The sequence below is a fragment of the Bubalus bubalis genome, chromosome 3 (assembly GCF_019923935.1).
Source record: "Bubalus bubalis isolate 160015118507 breed Murrah chromosome 3, NDDB_SH_1, whole genome shotgun sequence".
NCBI classification, from domain to species: domain Eukaryota; kingdom Metazoa; phylum Chordata; class Mammalia; order Artiodactyla; family Bovidae; genus Bubalus; species Bubalus bubalis.
This window is the reverse complement of record NC_059159.1, coordinates 13,154,244-13,177,647: the sequence shown is the minus strand read 5'-3', so window position 1 is coordinate 13,177,647 and position 23,404 is coordinate 13,154,244. Positions and strand designations below refer to the sequence as shown.

Below are 23,404 nucleotides of genomic sequence, written 5' to 3'. Positions count from 1 at the left end.
CAACGGCAGCAGTTAAACTGGTAGCAGCAAGTCCTCAGGCCACACCTGCCCTTATCTGGAAGCTCTGAGCTATTCTCTTCCTGAGCAAAGCCAAGAAAAAAAAAGTGTTTTTTTAAGAAACAACAGTTGTACTTATTGTCCCATTACGAGTTTCCTGGCAAACAGCTCCAATACACAGAAGAGAATGTAAATGAGGAAAATACAGTCTCACACATCACTGAAGCCACTCGAAGTTTATTCAAATTTGCATGCAAAAGGATTTGTCAGCATCAGTGGCATTCATGGACATTTCTCACCACTGCAAGACTGAGGGAGGGAACCGCTGCTGTAGCTCCGGTTTCTACAGTGCCGACGAACGACAGCTCACGAGCTGGGGACGAGCGGTCCAGCGGCGGCACAGAGAGGAAAGGGGGGGTGTTTGGTTTGGAACTGGTCATCAGGAGGCGCTCCCAGGACAATGCCTTCATGTCCACAATCAAGTCTGACCCACCAAGAAGCATTACCCTGGATACCAGTCACTCCTGCAGAGACGGGGAGCTGGACGGAAGATGCCCTTGGTGGCAGCGCCTGGCACTCTGGCCACCTCCCTTCTCTACCTTTGGGGCAGCTGCAGGTTAAATGCAGCCCACCCTCCACTGGTCCCTTGGTTCACACCAATTTCTAGTGCAGCTGCATCCAGCTATGAAGTCTAACTTTAGGGTGATGAAAGCTTTCTCCTGAGACGTCACATACTTTATTTACAAGGCTGGGAAAATTGGTCTGAAGCTATTCCAGGGTAGGAGAGGCTGGCCACAGGGGTCCGGTTAGGATCTAGCGAGCAGGACTCAGGCCTCCCTCCCGAGCTCAGGTGACGAGATTCCTCATGATGCTGAGGGAGGACCCTCTGTACCCGGATCCAAAGTGATTCCAGTGGTTCAAGTAGTGGAAGAGCTGATACAGCTTCAGGCGCTTCTCGAAGCCTGGAGCCTTGGGGATTTTGCTGTGGTAGGCGGAGTAGAAGGCGCTACTGAAGCCCCCGAACATGCCAGCTATTGCCAGCTCATACTCCGAGTGGCCATAGAAGGAAGCAGGGTCAAAGATGATGGGCCCAGAGGAATCCTCCGCTACATTTCCTCCCCAGAGGTCTCCGTGGAGCAGGGCTGGGACGATGTCCAGATCATGGAACAGGTCAGGGATCTTTAACTGACAAGGTAAATGCAGCCTCAGCAAAGTGATTGATGCGTGTGGGAGGGACACACGGGCTTTTTTGAGTGTGGCTCCCGGTGCCTGGTTGGTACACAGACACACCCACCTCCCATCCTGACCCAGACCAAGGTGGCTGCGTTGGCCACAGCACCTGCAGGACATGATGGACACAGGTCGGGGTCGGGGGGGAGGGCGCGGGGAGATGGACACTCACCTGCAGAGCAGCCCAGAGCTCACGGGCCTCCCTGTCCCCAGACCTCTGCTCTACCAAGTCCATCTGGGGCTGAATGCGCTGCCGGGCATAGAAAGTGACCCAGTCCTGCTGCCAGTCGTTCACCTGTGTGGGTGACAGCAGAGCTCAGGGGAAGGCGCCAGAGCCAGGGTTGGGAGGGCTGACCCCCAGAGGCGCCACTACAGGGACACGTGTGAAGCAGGGGAGCCGACCCGGCAGCCTGGGGTCTGGAGGACATGCAGGGACAGCAGGCTCCTGGACAACCTCCCACAACACCTCAAGATCTGAACCGAGTGGACAGTGCCCTGTAGGTTACTCAGTGCGGCTCTCCCAGGGAGCTGCTTGCTTCTCCTCAGAGGGCATGGCCACCATCCTACCCACTTGGCCCAAGTGTGGCTCCCTGGGCTGGAACCCCCAGGGCAGCCAACCTCAAAATCATAAAACGCAAACTTACAGTTCCTTTCTTTTATGCTACCTTTAAGAGTCTCCTATTTAAAATCAAACACTGTTTAACTTTCTATTTTCAGCCCCCTTGGTATCCAGCATCCTGTTAGTCCTTCCTGGCTCCTTTGAGCTGATCTAACATGTGAGGTGGACACTCTCCATGTCGTCCTCTTTTCATTAGCAAAGAAAAAAAAAAAGGAGCAAATTTCACCAAAAGCGAGGGTGTTTCTAAATGGTTGACGCGACTAGGAAATACGGGCCAAGTGCTGGTGTCACTCACCTGGGGGAGGTACCCGCAGCACGTCACCACGTCAAACCCGAACTGGGCCACGAAGGGCCGTGCCACCGGCTCATCTCTTCTCCCTTGCAAGCAAAAGGAAACCAGAGAGATGACAATCCCCCTGCTCCCCTGGGGCCTGCTCTGGAAGCCCAGAGAAGCTCTGAGGCCTGACCTCAGCATGCCCTTCTCCACTCTGGGTCCTCTTCTAGAGACAGACAAGGGTCCTTGCCTCCACGCACTATCAGGGCCCAGAACAGAGCTTGCCCCATCAGAGTCAACGATCCAGGACACCCACTACTTCCCAAGAGAGACATCAGAGGAGTGACAACAACCCTGTGTCCCAACAAGGGGGGAATCCACCCCATGACCCAACAGGAGAGAATGGCTTCCAGTGGCCGCTTTAGCATCTGCCACTTATGGGATATAAGCCGCTGTGCTTGTAAATGGTCATCCTCTGCAGCTTCCCAAACTCAAAGCAAATCCTGAAGGCCTGAACTACATGTGGGTGGAGACGAGGCTGTCTTTTCTATTATTTTTTATTTTTTGGCCACATGCCGTGAGGGATCTTAGTTCCATCCAGGGACTGAATCTGTGCCCCTTGAAGTGGGAGAGTCTTAGCCGCTGATCTTCAGGGAATTCCCCCAAGACAGTAAGTTCTTGGTCGTCTGTTCCTGCTGTGTCTGCTACTTTGCCTGGCCGAGAAATCATCTGGGCTACAAGTGAATTAACCATCGTCAAAGGATGAAAATCCTGGAAGACACACTCAGTGCCACCACCACACTAAGCTCTCTAAAAAGGTCAGTTGTGGGGGCTCTCATTCTTAGCCTCATGTGTGACTGTTCCTAAAAGAAAAGGCACAGTATGGTAAGCCAGAGAAGTGTCGATAGGCTTTCTTCTGGAGAGTGAGAGATCAAAGGAACTATAGTATGATGGAGTTTCGAGTTCCAGAGATATTTCCTGTCTTTCAAATGCATTTTTGAGACAACACACTAGTTGTATTCACTGTTTACTGCACACCAAATATGCAGCCTTGGGTTTACACTCCTTTCCTGTGGCAGCAACACAGGTCTGCCCACACACCCATACTGGCCAGATGTCTTCCTCTGTCTGGTGGGGGGCTGTCCCCTCGGGCCCACAGCCGTACCTACTATGCCAGCCTTCTTCTGGAGAGTCTCTCCAAGCCTCTTGTTGTCTAGGTGTAGATCTGCCAGCTGGGTGCCAAGCTTTGCAGCATGACTGTGAAACCAAAAGGCAGGCACTAAACATGTGGCACAAATGGGGACCCACCTCTAATTGAAAGATCTCAAGCGACATGAAGCAGGTGAGGCAGTGAAAGGAGAGTCTCTTCTGGTGAAGCAAGGGGGAATGGAGGACCTTTTAGGAGCCTCCTCAGAGGATCTCATCAGTCCTCTATCAGCATCTCAGCACAGGATTCCTCTCCTGTTTGCCTTTGGCCCTCAGAGTACATGCTGCTCATTCTGCAGGACCCAGGGATGTGTGGGGGTCACGGGTTTCTTCTATCACATCCTGCAGAACTGTACCCCCAACTGCAAGCTTCCCACTCAGAGGAAGGACAAAGCCACCGAGAGGTGAAGCTGCCAGGACGCACCTGCTCAGATGCCGCATGTCCAAATGCTCCATCACCAGCATGCTGCCGCCTCCTGGGGCGTCAAGGACCTTGATGGGTTTGGGCACCTTCACTGTGCCTGTTTTTAGGATGGCAGTTAAACTTGCCACCTCACCTTCAAACATCCTTCTGGCCTGCCAGAGAAATAACAAGGGAGGGGAGGAGGAGGGAGAGCAAGGTTCTGTGTGGATGTGTTTTCTCCAGCACCACAACCAAGGCTCTCTGCACACTCAACAGAACGGACAGCTTTTTCGCTTTTCAGTACAGCAGATTATACCTTCTGAAGCTGCGTAGGAATTAGGGATTGTGCTTGCCAGTTTTGTGTATGTTCATGTTGTCGTTGGGCTTCCCAGGTGGCACAGTAGTAAAGACTGCACCTGCCGACGCAGGAGACAGATTTGATTCCTGGGTCACGAAGATCTCCGGGAGAAGGGTGTGGCAACCCATTCTAGCATTCTTGCCTGGAGAATCCCATGGACAGAGGAGCCTAGTGGGCTATGGTTGCAAAAGGGTTGGACACGACTGAGCACATATGCTGTCACTGATCCCCGTCTCTCCAGAGGGAGGAACCCACGCCTGGTGCGCAACTGGACTGTGCATGGGTCATCCTCACACAGCACCTCAACCATAATCCTGTCCCACTGGGCCCTCAGGCACAGGTGGCCCTCAACTGTATGTGCCACCAAGCTGGGGACACTTCTCACCTGAATGGACCACCAAATCCTATGGCATCTCCTAGCACCGGACACCACTTCATCACCATCGCCTTTCCCATTTCTAGTTCAAAAGTCCTTGCTCCTGCTTTTGGAAGGCAAATCTCACCCTAGAACACACTCCACGCAGTCACCCCACTTCCTGAGTGACAGCCCCACAGGGTCTGGCTCTGCCCACTCCCCTGCACCCTCATCTGAGCCCCTACCCAGGCTCCACCCCACACTTCTAGGCAGGCACATACACCCATTTTGCTCCTGGATTACAGCCTCAGTTCCTCAGAGATCCCCAGCCGCCTCCAGCCTGTAGACCTCCAGATGCCATGTCACCTCTGCGTGGAACACCCCTCCCCATTCTTTTTGCTAAGTCAGCCCCCTCCTTGTCATGCTTCACATTTCAACTTAATAAAAATTTTTATTTCTCAGAGAAATCTTCCCTAACTTACCAGGTTAGGTAATTCCTTCTCTTTAAAGTTTTTTTTTTTTTTTTTAGAGTAAAATTTCTACAGACATATATGAAGAAAACTGCCAACTCAAAAGCATCCAACTCTAATTCTCCCAAAATCAGCACATCCACATGACGGCCGCCTGGCACTCCTCTCCGCCCAGACACTGCCGCCCCACCAGCGCATCTGTCCATCTGTTTTGTTATCTACACAGAGGCAGACAGTCAGGCCTCTTCATTTCACGCTGCATTTGTAATGCTGGTGCATCAAGAGAGTTTATTGTCCTTGTTCTGTAGAGCAAAGGTTCTAAAATGTGTTCGTCCAATGAAGGACGCTGGGCTTCCAGTTTGGGTTCACTACAAACAGTGACCCAGGATATTCTTCTACTTCTATCCCTCATAGTTACTAATTCTGTGACCTTGGTTTCCTCATCTGTAAAATGGAGTTAATAACGGTACCAATTTCATAGGTTTGCTGCTGTAATTAACTGAGTTAGCAGCTAACAGTTAACACAGTCCATTCTAAACACTTTACAAATTATTAGTACACCACCTTGGGGAGCTAAGGTTGCTGAGAAGTAAGATAAGAACTGTGTCTTAAGAAGAATTTTCATAGCATTCTCTGAAGATGAAGGAACACACCTGGGCCCAGGATGTACTTTGTACTAAAGCACTGCTATGCAGCATGAAGTAAGGAATCAAATTTAAAAAAATTTTTATTTAAAAAAAAAAAAATGCAGGGAGAGGTGAAGAAGGGTCTGCAAACCCAGCTAGAGCCAAGGCTCCCTCACAGAAGTGTCTACTACCACACAGTCCTAAGTGTCTAACCCTAAGACCACTCCTCCAGAGTGGGACCAGGGCAAAGTAAGCATCAGTTGGGGTGCAGAGTTACAAAAGGTCCAGGACTTAGGAGAGGAACATGAGAGAAAACCCAATAAACAAGCATGCAAAGGACAGATAAGCATAATGAGGAGGAAAAACTTAGACCAGGTCATTTGAGCAGAGAGTGAGAAGGAAAACAGAAGAGCAGCCGTGTAGTCTTCTTAGAAGAGTCCAGTAGACATTTCACCTCCTAAAATACAAAGCATAAAGAGAGTCCTATTTTCCACACAATCAGCAAATGTTTCTGCTATAGCCGGTACATCTGCATAACTCACACAAGTATCTATCCAAGCAAACTAGAAAGAGACCTGTTTGAAACTATCTACCAAAGGATTAGAAAGAACTTATGTGAAGACTAGCAAAAATAAAATAGACCCTGATGACAAAATAAAAAACAACAACTTGAAGAAATAGTAGCAGAAAGACAATGTTTAAAAAGAACTGCTGAGTGGTTCCATTTTAATTGCTGGAAACCATTTGCTTCCCTGTAATCCATACCAAGTTTTGAATTATTACAAATGCTAATGACAGTGAAAATACAGACATGAAAATGACGGAGCCACATAATAGAAAAAGAACTCTGAGAAGGCCTGTGATAGAAAGGAAGGAAGGACACTCCACTACATTAGTACTGCTAGGGGGAAACCAATGGAAAAGAGCAACTTCAAGGACCGTTATTTGCCAAATTCCTATAGAAGGGACGTACAGGATGATATGGAGCTGATCTCTGTAGAACAAAGAGTTGAAAGCTGGTCTTGAGAGAACAGCATCAAATCCAGAAAGAGATCATCCCACACTATGCAGGGTGGGATTCTCTGAAGTGCTGAGGATGTGCAACACACAGGACCCGGTACTCGGGTCACTGCCTTCAGCCCTATTTGAAACAAGGTATTGCCAGTCCTGCTCCCTGCCTACTAGAGCCATCCGGGACCTCCCAGCTAACATTACAGGCACAACCCACCCAAAGTGTGCAAAGAAGGGACATCCCAGAGTAAGTAAACTTCAGCAGGGAGGCTCACCTATTTTTTACGGTAACACCTGAGAAAACGTTCGGGTATAAACAGAATGGAGGGGTGGCCCTAGGGACTGAATGTGGCCCCGGAAAATTCACAGGTTGAAACCTAACCCCCAATGTAATGGTGTTAGAAGGCTGTGCCTTGGGAAGTGACTAGGCCACAGGGGTGGAGCCCTCATGCGAAGATTAGAGCCCCTATAAGAGATCCCAGAGAGCTCTCCTGGGCCCTCTGCCACATGGGGTCACGGGGAGAAGTGGCCTTCACACCAGGATAGGAGGCCTCACCACGTTCTTGGACGTCCAGCCTCCAAGACCAGACCCCGAAAAGCACATGCTCGGGTTTAAAGCGGCCCAGAGTGCGGGAGTGTTACACTAGCCCTGAGGACGAAAGCCTCATTACTGCCAATACTCAGAAAGGGTTTTGATCTCTGCAAGTTCAAATAAACCCCAAGACAAGGGGTTTCTGTTACCTGCCCTTATTCAAAACTCGCCAATCAATGGACTTTCAAGGCAGCAGTCACCTGGGTCGCGCAGGAAAAACCATCCACAGCGTCCCAGTAGTGGCAGAGGCTCGCGCCGGACCGGCCTGGACCCGCACCGACCTCCCGAGGGTTCGAGGGGCCGCAGATCTGAGCCGCGGAGGCCGAAAAAGTCCAAGCCGGCCCGACGACGGCATGGGCAACCGAGCGCCTCCTCAGCCAACGGCCCAGGCTCGGACACGGACCCCAACTCCAGACTGGCCCCCACCCGCGAGCCCGGACGAGGGCCTGGGAACACGCACCCTCGGCCCGGCCCCGCCCCCCAACCCGCAACCGCGGCGACCCTGACCTCCGGCTTGGAGTTCACTTTTACAAACACTCGCCCCTTGTCCGTGTCGTAACTCTGGCCCTGGCTAATGCATCCGCCACCCGAGTGACCCGTGGCCTTGACGGAATCGCAGCCCAGCTCCCGCTTCAGTAGCTCCTCCATGTTCCCCGCGCCGGAGCCGCCGACCCGCCTCAGGCCGCACGCAGGCGCCGCGACGCCACGGCGGCGCGCGGGGATTGGTTGAGGGGCGGGACCGGCCCGAGCGCGCGGGGATGGAGGGGCGGGGCGACCTGAGGTCGGGGCGGGGCCGTGTCGTGCTTCCGCAGCCCCGAGACCCTGGTGACTCTCCCTGCCAGGGGGCCTCGCCCAGACGTTTCCCCTGACCTGACCTGTGACCTGCCCGTGACACTGCGTCCTGCTCCGGCTCCTCATCACTTCCACCGGCTCCAGGTCTGAGCATCACCCCTCCCAGAGACTTTCTCGACCTGGACGCTTCTGTAACACCCTACAGGATGCTGTCGTTTGTTTGTTTGCAGGGCTTCCCAGGTGGCGCTAGGGGTAAAGAACCCCCCTGCCAATGCCAGAGACCTAAGAGACACGAGTTCAATCCCTGGGTCTGGGAGATCCCTTAGAAAAGGGCACAGCAACCCACTCCAGTATTCTTGCCTGGAGAATCCCATGGAGAGAGGAGCCGGGCGGGTTACAGTCCATGGGGTCACAAAGAGTGGAACGTGACTGAAGCGACATAGCTCCCACACATCCAATTATCTTCAGTCTCCCAACTAGATTTTAATGATTTGAGGTTTGAGGGCTGAATAAAGTCTTTATTCTGTCGACTGAAAAAAACAAACAAACACAGCCTAAAAGTTGAGAATTATGTTTTATTGGAGATATTACAGAGGACTTAAGCTGGGAAGCTAGCCTCTCAGGTGGTTATGAGGGACTATTCAGAAGAGGGAAGGAAAAGGCAAGGATGTATAGAAGTTTTTGCAAAAAAACAAACAACCCCTACCAAAAAAAAGAAGTAGTCAAACATGGAAAGACTACTGCTAATTAAAGTAAACCAGACATCTCAAGTAAATGCCGCTGCTGCTGCTAAGTCGCTTCAGTCGTGTCCAACTCTGTGCGACCCCAGAGACGGCAGCCCACCAGGCTCCCCCCTCCCTGGGATTCTCCAGGCAAGAACACTGGAGTGGGTTGCCATTTCCTTCTCCAATGCGTGAAAGTGAAGTCGCTCAGTCGTGTCCGACTCCTAGTGACCCCAAGGACTGCAGCCCACCAGGCTCCTCTGTCTATGGGATTTTCTAGGCAAGAATACTGGAGTGGGGTGCCATTGCCATGAATCTGGTACTATTCTGTGTATGGGTGTGTGCTTAGTGGCTCAGTCATGTCTGACTCTTTTTGACCCTTTGGACTGGAGCCTGTCAGACTCCTCTATCCATGGGATTTTTCAGGCAAGAAATACTGGAGTTGGTTGCCATTCCCCTCTCCAGGGGATCTTTCTGACCCAGGGATAGAACCTGTGCATTGCAGGCAGATTCTTGACCTGCTGAGCCATCAGGGAAGTCCTTTTCTATGTCTAGGAAGATGCAACAGTCTGAGCTTAGTGAAACCGTTCCTTTGATACATACACCCTAACTATCTAGGGCCAGTATTCTGTGTTCTCCATCCTGAATCTCCTCAGGGTACACAGTTGTGGGAAGCGGGGTGGCTTTAGTGGCTAAGGGCTTGATGGCCTCAACATCTTTTGCTTACTGGTATGGCAGGTGGCATTCTTTGTCTACAGATCCATGTGTCAATCAGCAATCTCCAGAAAAATCAAATCAGCATGGAGTGGGAAGGCCAAGGGAAAGCTCTCACACAGTCCACCCAGACCCGGCCTGAAGGTAAAGATGAGTCAGCAAGTGCCATTACCTTGGGGCCACTCAGGGTCAAGAACAGGAAAAACTGTCAATTACAGACCCCAACAAGAAGAATCATCAACAGGCAAGAATCCTCAATTGCACACCTCATCAGGAAAGGTGTTCTTTTTATCTCCTGCTGCTGCTGCTGAGTCGCTTCAGTCATGTCCGACTCTGTGCGACCCCATAGAAGGCAGCCCACCAGGCTCCTCCATCCCTGGGATTCTCCAGGCAAGAACACTTGAGTGGGTTGCCATTTCCTTCTCTAATGCATGAAAGTGAAAAGTGAAAGTGAAGTCGCTCAGTCGTGTCCGACTCTTCTCGACCCCATGGACTGCAGCCCACCAGACTCCTCTGTCCATGGGATTTTCTAGGCAAGGGTACTAGAGTGGGGTGCCATCGCCTTCTGCTTGTATCGCCTACAAGAAATTAATTACCCAGTCTACTCAGCCAATGAAAACCAGTGATTACTCTCAACTCTCACTTTCTTCCGTGATGAAGTCGATCAGTCGTGTCTGAGTCTTTTTGACCCCATGGACTGTAGCCTGCCAGGCTCCTTCGTCCATGGAATTTTCCAGGCAAGGATATTGGAGTGGGTTGACTTTTGTTCAAAACAACCCCTCCAGCTTCCTCCTTTCTGTCTGTAAAATAACATTCCTCTCCTTTGTTTGTTGGCTTTGTCTGCAGCTTTTTCTTTTTCCAATTGCAATGCTTTGCTGTTCCCGAATAAACCCATTTTGCTCCTATACCAACAAGATGTTTTCTTTTTGGGGTTAACAGGGCTCCTACAACTGTGGAGGCGGCACTGGTGTTGTAGTGTTAGTTGCCCCGTCGTGTCCGACTCTGCGACCCCACAGGCTCCAGGCTCCTCTGTCCATGGTATTCTCCAGGCGAGAATACTGGAGTGGGTAACCATTCCCTCCTCCAGAGGATCTCCCTGACCCAGGGATCAGACCTGCATCTCCTGCGCTGCAGGCAGATTCTTTACCGTCTGAGCTACAGGGAAGTCCTTAATTGTGGGGAGACAAGATCAAAATCTGCAGAGTAGACCAGCAGGCTGGAGGCCGAGGGCAGAGTCCTGTTGGCAGAATTCCTTCTCCCTCACGGGAGGTCAGTGTTCTCAGCAGGCCTTCAGCTGAGCGGACATGGTCCACCCACCCTGGAGTGGATAACTGGCATCACTCAAAGTCCACTGGTTTAAATGTTAATCTCATCTAAAAAACACCCTCACAGAAGCATCCAGAATAATGTTTGACATCAAATATCTGAGCACTGTGCCCCAGCCGAACTGACACATAAAATTGACCATCACATTCCCCATTGTTTCCCAGTGCTTACTTAGCATGATGCACCAATGCCAGTCATGTTGTGGGCATTCACTGAGAATGTGCTAAAACAATGGAAGAATGAATAATAATTGAGGTTCTGAAGTTTGAAGAATTAAGGAAAAGGCAGATAGTTCGGCTCAACATTCCTGCTAAAAATAACTAGAAATGCTGACTCAGACAGCTTCAGTATGTATACAAAGCACTGGAGAGATGACAAGATAGCAAGGAACATTCGCCCCTAATCTCTCTTCATACATACACCGGGGAGCTCTACCCTGAACCAGGGCTGCTGGCACCCTGACATCCAGCCTCCAGAACTATTCGAAAATACATTTCTGGACTTCTCTGGTGGTACAGTGGTTAAAAAATCCACCTGCCAATGCAGGGGACACAGGTTCAATCCCTGGCCCGGGAAGATTTCACATGCTGCAGGCAACTAAAGCCAGGCACCTGAACTACTGAGCCTGTGCTCCACAGCCTGTGAGTCACAGCTACTGAGCCCAGAGTCACAAGTACTGAGTTTGCATGCTGCAACTACTGAAGCCCGAGTGCCTAGAGCCTGGGAATGCCTAGTGCTCTGAAATGAGAGAAATTTCCACAATGAGAAGCCTGTGCACTGCAACAAAGAGTCGTCCCCATTTACCGAAACTAGGGAAAGCCCACTCACAGCAACGAAGACCAGGCGCAATCAAAAATAAAATAAATTAATTTTTAAAATTTAAGTAAATAATTTTTAAAATTTAAATAAACAATTTTTAAAAATGTGTTTCTGTTAAGTGCCCAATCTCAGATTCTATAAAGAACCCAAGGAAGTAAAATTTATGTTTTAAGGCAAAACAAGAAAACTGAGGCATAACATACTTCCTGCCCATATTGGGTCCTCCGTAATGTACATCTGCATTATATCGATACATTAACTGTGCATGCTCAGTCGTGTCAACTCTTTGCAACCCCAGACTGAAGCCTGCCAGGTTCCTCTGTTCATGGGATTTCCCAGGCAAAAATACTGGAGTGGGTTACAATGCCCTCCTCCAGGGGATCTTTCCAGGGATGGAACCCACGTCTCCTGCAGCTCCTGCATTGGCAGGCGGATACTGTGCCTCTGTGCCACCTGGGAAGCCCATACATTAACCAGACCTCCTCAAAGCTAGCCTGACTGTAAATATCATTTTTTTTCTACTTCTGATGCCAGTAATGTAACTCTTTGGAAGATTAATTTTTTCCTTCCTTAATTCTGTAAGGGATCATGGGTCTAATCTGTTGAATCTGTTCATTAGGCTTTAAATTTTTAATATTATGTTTTTATCTCTAAAAGCTCTTTTTGGTTTGTCAACAGCAACAAAAAATTAATCAGCAGTCAATTTAAAGAGGAAATAGAGAATTCTAATTGCGCCGACCTGAGGACTATAATCTGAGTCCTGTTAGAAGTTGAAGGTGTAGTCCACATACACAAGCCCTAGTGCTTGCCTGTACATGCAGATCTGGACTATATATATTTGGTGAAGTTTATGTCTCCTACACTGCTGGCAGATTCTTTACCATCTGAGCCATCAGGGAAGTCCCTGATAACACCATAGTCTTTCACAAAAGTCAGGACAGTGGTTGGAAGACATGGTGTTGGTACCCCACGCATGCGCCTTTGACATTCACTGACATTCACCAGCCCAGGGATTCCAGGATCCGGCTCCTGGGACTGTGCAAGAGTTTTCTCTACCCCTGGTGCTGGCCCAGTCCAGTGCCCCCAGGAGCAGCTATCTCTGAGGCTGACCCACTGCTAAAGTTCCCCAGAGGGATGCATTCCAGTCGAATTAACATTCTTTTCTGGCCTCCTGCTTCACTTTCCCACTCCCATGAAGGCTTCGCAGGGTCACCCTCACGTAAGCTATTTGCACTTGTACCTTATCTGTTCCTGAGGGAGCCCATCTCCGAGACAGTGGTTGCAGTCACGCAGGAGGGAGGGTGTTGTACTGGGGAGGTATGTGCGCAGTCTCTGGTGTACCAGCCATGCTGTATTTCTTGACCTGTGGGGGTGATTTACAATTCAAGTATTTATAATTATTTATTAAGTGGTACACATGTGTCTTCATACACTTTTCCATATATATATATATATATAGTATTTCACAATTGAAATAATGTTTATTTGTATTTAGTTATCAATATTTGGGGCTTCCCAGGTGGCACCAGTGGTAAAGAACCCACCTGCCTATGCAGGAGACATAAAGAGGCGGAACAGGTTTGATCCGCAGGTCAGGAAGATCCCCTGGAGGAGGGCATGCAATCCATTCCAGTATTCTTGATTGGAGAATCCCTTGGACAGAGGAGTCTGGTAGGCTACAGTCCATAAGGTTTCGAAGAGTCAGACACAACTGAAGCGACTTAGCAAGCCCACAGGCATTACGATTTGACTGCGCTGAGTCTTAGTTACAGCATGCAAACGCTTAGTTCCAGCATTCAAACTTTTAGTTGCAACATGTGGGATCTAGTTCTCTGACCAAGGATTGAACCCTGGCCCCCGCACTGGGAGCTCAGGATCTTAGCCACTGGACCACCAGGCAAGTCCTGTGTTTCACAATTTAAAAAAGCGAAAATGAGCAGATGAAAATCTACAAACGGTAGCAGGTGAACTGCCACTTCAGAGGATAGTAAGGAGCACTTCAAAAATTTTGTAAAGGTTATGGAGTACCTGAATCACATCTGCCCAAGGTAGCACAGCAGCGTGCAGGGCCAAGGCCTGTTACAACCTGTCTTTATCTGTAGTCTAAGTCACTTACTTCATGCCATGAACAGGAAAGTTTTCATCAGAATTATGCCACCACTAATTGAGATTGTGCTGAGAAATTACTTTCAAAGTGAGTTTTATCAAGTCCATTTAATTTCTGACTTCATTGAAATGGTTTATTTTTATAAACCATTTTACTTTTCAATTTTCATTTGGATGAAATTATTGTCATCACATCAATCAAACCCTTCAGTCCATTTTTTTTTTTTTTTCTTTTTTGGCCCACATAAGATTTTGCTGACTATGCACCTACTGTTGTTACAAAGGTTCTCCCACCCAGGGCCATTGTATCTACTGAGTCTAATTTTCCTGAATCAAATATAAAGATGTAAATTCACCGTGTGCTTTTTAAGCCTATGTTATTTAAAAAATTCGTGTTGATATTTGAAGCAGAAATATTAATTACACATTAGATATAAGACTAATCATTTGTATGCGCTTATTCATCCATGAGAAAATGTCCCATGATTGCTCTGTGGTGGAAGATGGGACCATGGCCTTGCTAATCCAACCCTTCCGTACGTTTCCAGATACTCTTGCCTTTGAGTCAAACATCCTGCTTTGTGACATCCTGCCCTTGCAGTTTCTTGGTGTTCCTTCTCTCCAGCTTCTCCCTCTTCTCATCTCAGCACAGTCCCAACTGAAAGAGCAGAGTCGGTGTGACTCCTTCAAATGGCACTCTCTTCTCTGTGTCCTGAGGCTGTCCTCCAGAGGAGGGCTCCAGCCTCCCCTTCTTGGGACCCCGTCTGCTCCTCTGTCTGAGACCTGCCTTGTGCTTGTGTACATGGGCACGTGTGTACCCCAATCCAACTGTCCTGTCTCAATGGCAAGCCCCAACCTCACTCCTCCCATCCCAGGCACCTGCTGCGGAGCCAGGGGCAGCTGGCACTGGTGTGACAGAGGTGGCTGGCATGGTGGGGGTGACTGGTGGCAACATATTTCTACCTCACCTCTCCCTGAGATGCCTCTGATGCACTGACACAGAATGAGTTGGGTGAGCTGCCGCTGTATCAAAAGTTAAAACCATAGTGGACCAGAGTGTGCAGGAGCATGAAGGGTATCCAATGGAGGCTCCATCAACACTCCACAGGGACTCGGCAGATGACACACCTAGGTGCTGGCTGTGTACCAGTCGCTTGCCCCAAACACTTGCCAAGTGTGAGGATCATAGACTTCTCACAAGCAGGGAAGGGGAATTCCCTGATGGTCCAGCAGTTAAAACTCTGCACTTTCTCTGCTGACGGCCTGGGTTCAATCCCTGGTGGAGGAACTAAGATCCCACAAGCCAACTGGCAAGGCCAAAAAAAAAAGAGAAAAAGAAGAAGCAGGGAAACTGAAGCCCACTAAGTAAGTGATCGTTCACCCAAGTTCACACAGCTGGGAAAATGGAGTCAGCATTTCACCTCAGGCAAGTCTTTGACTCCTTCCGACCTCAAAGTCCACAAACCCACTCCCCAGAAGGGTCTCTGAATTGGAGACAATATGGGGACCAGACACCAATGATCCTTCTGCACCACCCACTTGCAAGAGAGTGATCAGTCCTCAGGGGGGCTTCAAGGGTCTGCATTAGCAGGAGCCCTCCCTGTCCTCCAGCTTGCACTTTCCCTTCGGGGGCCTGCCGTCCACCTCAAGACTTCCACAGCCCGCAGGGCCTTGGTGCAGGGACTGGGGGTCCTCTCCTCTGAGGGCATCCTGCTTTGTCCGTCTCAGCACAATCCTAACTGAAAGAGCAGAGTCAGGAAAAGCGCCCTCGGATGAGTCCTTCCCAGCCAGGGAATGAGCGTGTCCCTGCTCTCACACCCACACCCTCCTCCTTCCTGGTGTCCAGCTCCCTTCCTGCAGCCCCCATGTGCCCTTGTTGGCCTCCACACAGAAGCCTCCACCAGATAGCCACAGAGACCTTCACTCTGGGGCTCAGCCGCGGAACTGGGGCAGGCAGGACAGGGATGGGGGCTGTTGTCCAGGGAAGGTGGACGCCAGGACGTCCAGAACGCCAGGACGCCTTCCCCTCCTCCCCAGGCAGGGCTTACTTGCAACTGGAGAACCTGTATTGCTCCAGCTGGCATAACTTCAGAATTACTGTAAAGGACAAACTGGCTTATATTTCAAGAGCTTCCACCCTGACCCCCAATTTCTTTCTTTCTTTCTTTTTTTTATAATTTTTTTTTTTTTTGGTTGCAGTGGGTCTTTCTTGCTGCATACCAGCTTTCTCTAGTTGTGGCAAGCAGGGGTTACTCTTCAGTGTGATGCTCAGACTTCTCATATCAGTGACTTCTCTTGCTGCAGAGCACAGGCTCTAGGCACAGTAGTTACAGCTCGTGGGCTCGGTAGATGAGGTGTGCAGCTCTAGCGCACGTGGACTTCAGTAATTGCAGCACACAGACTCAGCAGGTGCAGCCCACAGGCCCTAGGGCACCTGGGCTTCAGCAGTTGTGGAATGAGGGCTCAGAAGCTGCCGTGCATAGGCTTAGCTCCTCCGCAGCGCGTGGAATCTTTCTGGACCAGGGACCAAACTTGTGTCCCCTGCACTGGCAGGCTGATTCTTATCCACTGCACCACCAGGGAAGTGCCCCAATTTATTTCTTATCTGAATCTTCTCTCCTTGACAACCGAAGAGGGGTTTCCACGTCCTCCAGATACCGAGTTGGAGTGTAGGAGCTGGGGGCAGCTCTGGGCCAGAGAGCCAGGACTGGCTGCCTGGGAGGGGGCAGAGGGGAGCCAGGTGTCCCCTCCATGCCTCCACCAGGTAGGCCTGACGTTAACAGTCCTAAGAATGATGACGACGGGCTACTGTTTTGTGGAAGACGAGAGGGGCAGTGCAGAAGAAGCCTGGCTCAGAGGTGGCCAGAAAGGGACACAAGCCTTGGGGGGCTGGAGCACAGCTGGCCCTGGATGTCCGGCAGGCAGTGGAAGGGCCAGTCGCGCCGGACAGGGGCGAGGTTGGAGTCTGGGCGGAGCTCTGAGTCGGCGGGATAGGATATCAACGAGTGGGCGGGGTATGGCAGTGGGCGGGGCTTCGAGCACGCCGTGCGTGGGTGGACTGACGATCTGGCATGAAACCTATATTATATGGATTTTGTCTCTACAGCTCTGGTGCTTTCTGGGGGCATCCTTGAGGTTACAGTTTTGTCTAAAATAGGTTTTCTTTCCATGGCGTAAGAACAACTGGCACCATGGCTGCGAATTCTTGGTGAGTCATCACCAAATATACACCCAGTGTGAATCTGTGCTCAGCTGTTAGTTTCTATTTACTTCTCGACAGCAGGAGAAAGAAATAAGAAGAGTTAATTGGTGTGTGCAAGTGCCTGGCTTTGGGGAAAATATGGTTAGTCCTTTTTTAGTTCCTCGGTCTATTTTTATTTGAGCATCAGAGAAAGAAATTTGAGAAATGCTTTTCCATAGTCAAATGGCATAAGGTGGCATAAAAAGATTCTTTGCGTTATCACCTGACAATGGCAGACATGCCTTCTCTCCTCTGCCCTCCCGCTTCTAGGCCAGAGGCCACTGCACAGTGCCACAAAGATGCAGTGCAAACTTCATAATGATTTCAGTGCTTCAGAAATTATACCATTGTCTGGCAGTTCCTCAGGCACACACGATAGTTTCTACATGGCCCAGCAATTCCACTCCTATCAGATCAGATCAGATCAGTTGCTCAGTCATGTCCGACTCTTTGCGACCCCATGAATCGCAGCATGCCAGGCCTCCCTGTCCATCACCAACTCCCGGAGTTCACTCAAACTCACGTCCATCGAGTCAGTGATGCCATTCAGCCATCTCATCCTCTGTCATCCCCTTCTCCTCCTGCCCCCAATCCCGCCCAGCATCAGAGTCTTTTCCAACGAGTCAACTCTTCGCATGAGGTGGCCAAAGTACTAGAGTTTCAGCTTTAGCATCATTCCTTCCAAAGAAATCCCAGGGCTGATCTTCAGAATGGATTGGTTGAATCTCCTTGCAGTCCAAGGGACTCTCAAGAGTCTTCTCCAACACCACAGTTCAAAAGCATCAATTCTTCGGCACTCAGCTTTCTTCACAGTCCAACTCTCACATCCATACATGACCACAGGAAAAACCATAGCCTTGACTAGACGGACCTTTGTTGGCAAAGTAGTGTCTCTGCTTTTGAATATGCTATCTAGGTTGGTCATAACTTTCCTTCCAAGGAGTAAGCGTCTTTTAATTTCATGGCTGCAGTCACCATCTGCAGTGATTTTGGAGCCCAAAAAAATAAAGTCTGACACTGTTTCCACTGTTTCCCCATCTATTTCCCATGAAGTGATGGGACCGGATGCCATGATCTTCGTTTTCTGAATGTTGAGCTTTAAGCCAACTTTTTCACTCTCCTCTTTCACTTTCATCAAGAGGCTTTTAAGTTCCTCTTCACTTTCTGCCATAAATGTATACACCTAAAAGAAATAAAAACACATTTTCCTGGAAAAGGAAATGGCAACCCATTCCAGTATTCTTGCCTAGGAAGTCCCATGGACAGAGGAGCCTGGTGGGCTACAGTACATGAGTTCTGTAAGAGTCGGAGAAGACTTAACAACAACAACAATAGAGAGACATAAAGAGAATTCTTGGACTGCAAGGAGATCCAACCAGTCCATTCTAAAGGAGATCAGCCCTGGGTGTTCTTTGGAAGGAATGATGCTAAAGCTGAAACTCTAGTACTTTGGCCACCTCATGCAAAGAGTTGACTCATTGGAAAAGACTCTGATGCTGGGAGGGATTGGGGCAGGAGGAAAAGGGGACAACAGAGGATGAGATGGCTGGATGGCATCACCGACTTGACGGACATGAGTTTGGGTGAACTCCGGGAGTTGGTGATGAACAGGGAGGCCTGGCGTGCTGCAATTCATGGGGTCGCAAAGAGTCGGACACGACTGAGCGACTGAACTGAACTGAGGGGAAAGGGGAATAGAGCCTGAATGATTAATGGATAGGGAGTTCTCTTTCAGAATGATGAAAATGTTTTGGAACTAGGAAGAAGTGCAGGTTGCATAACATTGTCAATGTAGTAAACAGTCACCGAATTGTACACTTTGAAATGGTTAATTTTATATTTTGTGAATTTTTACATCAATAAAAGTATATTTGTAAAGAAAAAAAACATACGTCTGCACAGAAATTTGTACAGAAATGTTCATAGAGGCATTATTTACAACAGCCAAAAGGTGGAAGCAACCCAAATATCCATCAGCTGAGGAACGGATGAACAAAATGTGGTCTATCCGTACGATGGGATATTATTCAGCTTTAAAGAGGAAGGAAATTCTAACACATGCTACAACATGTATGAACACTGAAGACACCCTAAGTGAAATAATTTAGTCACAAAAGGATAACAGATAAATACTGTATGATTCCATATGCAATCCCTAGAGTGGTCAAATTCATAGAGGCAGAAAATAGATTGGTGAGTGCCCGGGCCTGGGAAGAACAGAATGGGGAGATATTGCTTAATGATGACAGAGCTTCTGTTTTACAAGATGACAAAATTCTGGAGATGGATGGTGGTGATGGTTGCATAACAACGTCAGTGTGCTTAATGCCACTGAATTCTAACACTGAAAAATGGGTAAGATGGTATAATAAATTGCATGTTATGTATAATTTAGCACCCTTAAAAAAGGAAAACAGGACAAAACCAGGTCTCTGCTGCCACACTGATCAGCTCCAGCCATGGGAAGACCTAGGCAGGACCTCGGGCCTTGAAGGTTTCTCTGAGCCCGTTTCCCTGGTGTCAGCAGGAATGACACCCCCACTTCTCAAGGTTGCTGTGAGATTAATGTGGGCCAATCACAGACACTCTGAGACACCTTTACTGTCCAGCAGCCACAGGCCTGGACACTGGATTTTTTTAACTCTTTATCAAATTTGTTACAATATTGCTTTTGTTTTACGGTTTTGGTTTTTTGGCCCCAAGGCATGCAAGATCTTAGTTCTTCGACCAGAGATGGATCCCATGACCTCAGCAGAGAGAACAATGAGTCCTAATCACTAGACCAGGGAATTCTCAGTATCTTTAAAAATGTTTAACTTTTCTTGCAACTATTTCATCATCTTGAGTACCCTAAAAAGGCAAGTTTGCTGGTAAAAGCAGACATGTCCTACCAAACACTTCTGAAGTTTAGGGTCTGCTATCTGCTGAGTTTTTGAAACAATCTCTCTGTCTCTGACATCCCTAAATATATTTTCCTAAATGCCTTTGTGTGACGTGCAGAGATTTTAATGCAAAAATTGGACATGGCTTGTTGAAACCTTAGGAAGCACAAATGTGTGGGAGCTTTCACTTAAAAGCACAAGGTTGAGGGTGAAGTTTTGCACAAAAGAAGCTGCTTGTTTTCTTCCCCTGGCATTCTGAATCAAATAGATTTTCTCTGAAAAGAAATGTTCTTCAGGCTCTAGGGTTGAGAAGGGATATTTTCTGTAACTCAAGAGGGGAAGAAGTGGTGGGTTTGGCACAGGATGAAAATGTTCTCTTTCAATAAACTGCATACTTTTTTCCTGGAGAAAAGCACTTTGGGGGCCTTTCTGCGGAGCACTGGGCGGGCCCGCCTCTTGTAGGATCTAGGCTACAGTGTGTCCATGTTGCCTCCCCACCCCAACCCCCTGCCCTCCCACCCCTTCCCCACACCCCACTCCCTGGTGCCCAGAACAGGAGCAGGAAGATGGGTCTTCTCACTGCAGCCAAGGGTGCACGCTAATTCCCAGCTCCAGTTCCTTTGGATTCAGTGCTCAGAGTAACACAGGGGAGATGAGGGCGTGGGTGGGATGGGGGGCGGTGCAGACTGCAGGTCGCTTCTGCATTCACTGCCCTGGGTCCTAGGTCTGCCTTTCCCATCTCTGCTCTGGATCTCATGACCCTGACGACCCAGAGCAGTCAGGGTGTAGGGACCACTTCTTTCAGGGTCTAATTGGTGTGAGACCAACTCCAGCCTTTCTGTAGCCAAGGTGCACACTCCTGCCCCCAGCATCCTTGCCTGGCTCAGGGAGCTTCACACTGAGAAGATGGCATGTGAGCAAGAACTGTGCAGAGGGGCCATGGGAGAGCCCACCATGGCCTTAAGTCCAAGTCCTCATGCAGCCCCTAGTGTTTGTGAGATGTGGAGTGGCTCCTTGGAGAGGGACACAAGGCTCTGTCCCTACACACAGTCCACGACACAGTGACGGGTGCCACAGATGCGACCCCAGGAAAGGGTGAGAGCGTCCCCTGATGTGGGCTTGGGGCAGCCAGCTTCTGAAAGGGCCCACTGTCCCGTTCCTATGGATGGGGAGACAGGGAAGATGCTGTTTTCAACTCACTCACTGAGCACTTTGGGCCTATCGTTGTGTCAGGAAGCTGCCCACTCCCCTAGGTATAGTCACGTTTTCAAATCCCCAACTTAAGCAGTTTGTGGGAGAAGGAATGCCAAAACAGGAACATTCAGTTAGATACAAAGCTGATTAATGCCCTACAGGCTGGTGAAAACTTAGCTGCCAGGCAGGAAAATAAGAGTCTCTTGCTTTTCTGTGTTGTGCCAAGTGTGGATAGTGAGTCAAAGTTCATTCCCAGGAGAATCGGTGACTCTTGAGCAGTTCTTTGGAAATTGCTTGGCCTTTTCCCTGTACTGTGGATAGTTAGTGCTGTTTGTGGAGATGATGGACATGCAAACGGATGTTTTAATTAGACAGGATGAGCCCCAGTGCAGGTCAGGAGGGTGGAGGGAGGGTTCCTGGGAGGAGGTGTCACTGTGGACACTGATCTAGTGGGAAGGAGCAAGTGTGCGTGAAGCAAAGGGCTGAAGTGGCATCAAGTGCTCCGGAAATACACTGGTGTCCCCAGCAAACTGTCAGAGACATGCAGAACACAGAGCTGAGCCTGTGGGCAGCCCCCTGAGCACTGTGGCCATGGCAGGCCAGGGAGTGCAGCTCTTCAGGGAGGGAAGATGTCAGATGTGTGGGTGGCACCATCAACCTTGAAGTGAAACTGCAGTTGGGGTGGAGGTGCGAGGGGATCAGGTGAGGGCCAGATCAAGGTCAGGTCAGGACTGGGTAAAGGTCAGGGAGGGATCAGACAAGGGTCAGGGGCAGACAATTGTTTCATGAGGGTTAGGTGATGCAGTTAAGCAAAATATGATGAGGGTTCATGGATGGGCAGGGTGGACCCTCACTTGCCCTGGAAGAAGATAAAGAACAGTGATGCTCTGCCCCAAAGAAAAACGCTAGAACTAGATACTGGGCATGTTACTGAGGCTTATTTTAACTTCCAGCAACAGAACATCTATCTGGAGATGGCTAGGGCCATGGAATTATTCCAGTCACATGACAAGAAGTCCGCAGCTGGTGGACCAGAGAAGAGGCTTCACGATGCCCTCATGGTCACTAGCTTCAGCTAGAAGTTGGCTCCCTGGTGTCCCTTTTTTTGAAGCTCGCAGCAGACACCCATCATGTTCCTTCGATAAAGTCACATGCTAGGCCACACCTCCACTGGTTAGAGCCAGGGGACAGACAGGTTCCGATCAGCAGTATTCAAGTGTGGTCCATGGGCTCTTTCATGGTCATATAGGATTAGGGTCTACCTTGATGACCTCATCTTAACTTGATTATATCTCCAAAGACCCTATTTCCAAATAAGGTCACATTCACAGGTACCAGGGATAGGACTTCAATAGATCTTTTGGGGATAACCCTCATCATATAGTATATGGCAAACACGTGTCTCCAGTTTTCCACTACAGTGTTACAGTCAAGGCTGAGCAGTATAGCTTTTAGCATTGATAAACAAGGCATGTTATTTAGAAACACAGAAAGAAGCTTGAAGCAGTTCATAAAATTGGGATGGCATGTCATGATGGCATCCTGGCCCCACTATGCCACCAGTGGATCTTCGACATCTTGTGGTCACAGTATTGGTTCTATCTCCACTTGAAAGAGATCAAATATTTGAAGGGGGCTTTTTCTGATTTTTGGAGAAGGAAGACTCTGGCCTTTAAAAACTGGTTTTCTTAAGAACAGTTGGAGGCCTGATGCTATCTTAACAAAAATCAGCTGTAGGGGTTTTGTGGGGGTTTTTTACATTTTATTTTATTTTTATTGAAGTATAGTTGATTTACAATGTTGCTTAATCTCTAACTGTAGTTTTATTTCAGTGAATCCTTTAGAATTTCTGGAGCCCTGACCAGGGTGGTATGTTGTAGAAAAGCATAAATTACAGTCAAGGATCCAGTAACGGACCAGTTGGCGCTCCAGCCTCCTTGACCAGCAGCACAGTGGCCTCCCCCCATCCTCCTAAGTATGTCTTTACCACTTCATCTTCTAATTACCTCTTATCCATGGAGAAGCATCTGTAAATAATCCTGTCTGCCTTTCTGTTTTACTTACATTGTTCCCAGTCAGTGTCTGTGCTAGCAGGAGCCGGGGGCTTTACTTTAGCCTGACCTCTGGAGCAGCTCCAGGACATCAGGAGATGTTCAGGGAGCCAATTTAAGCCTGGCCACAGGAAGGAATTTTCCAATGGTCAGAGGTAGATGGGACTGGAATCCTGGCCTTGAGTTGTCAGATGGGTAAGTGGCATACAGATTCCTCTACTTTCTGCCTGGACTTTGGTTGAAATTTGCCAGGGTTGGGGGGTGGGGCGCAGAAGTCAGTGTCTAACCATGGAATCATCCCCCAGGAGGCTGGGAGATAAATAAACAAACACCTCTGGTGGAGACATTCCAGGCACTGTTGGGTGGGCCTTATTTTATCCTAGGGCAGAAATATGGAAATGTATATGTGGATATAA

The 23,404-nt window shown here is 49.1% G+C and overlaps 1 protein-coding gene across 4 annotated transcripts; it reads right to left on the bottom strand.

Annotated features, from left to right (window-relative positions):
• Window positions 1–218: 218 nt before the first annotated feature.
• On the bottom strand, window positions 219–7,847 carry LOC102407309 (fructosamine 3 kinase related protein). 4 transcript variants are annotated; one of them, XM_044938745.1, is made up of 8 exons: window positions 7,649–7,786; window positions 5,911–5,995; window positions 4,046–4,145; window positions 3,751–3,902; window positions 3,286–3,377; window positions 2,142–2,224; window positions 1,400–1,522; window positions 219–1,182 (listed from the first exon to the last, which is right to left on the bottom strand). In XM_044938745.1, exons 2-8 carry the CDS (start codon window positions 5,916–5,918, stop codon window positions 844–846), a joined length of 897 nt encoding a protein of 298 aa, XP_044794680.1. In that variant the 5' UTR covers window positions 5,919–5,995; window positions 7,649–7,786; the 3' UTR covers window positions 219–843. The 4 variants fall into 4 exon arrangements, with proteins under 4 accessions (XP_044794680.1, XP_006053428.1, XP_006053427.1 ...); XM_006053366.3 differs by lacking the exon at window positions 5,911–5,995 and having other exon boundaries at window positions 7,649–7,782; XM_006053365.3 differs by lacking the exons at window positions 4,046–4,145; window positions 5,911–5,995 and having other exon boundaries at window positions 7,649–7,847.
• Between the last annotated feature and the right edge of the window lie 15,557 nt (window positions 7,848–23,404).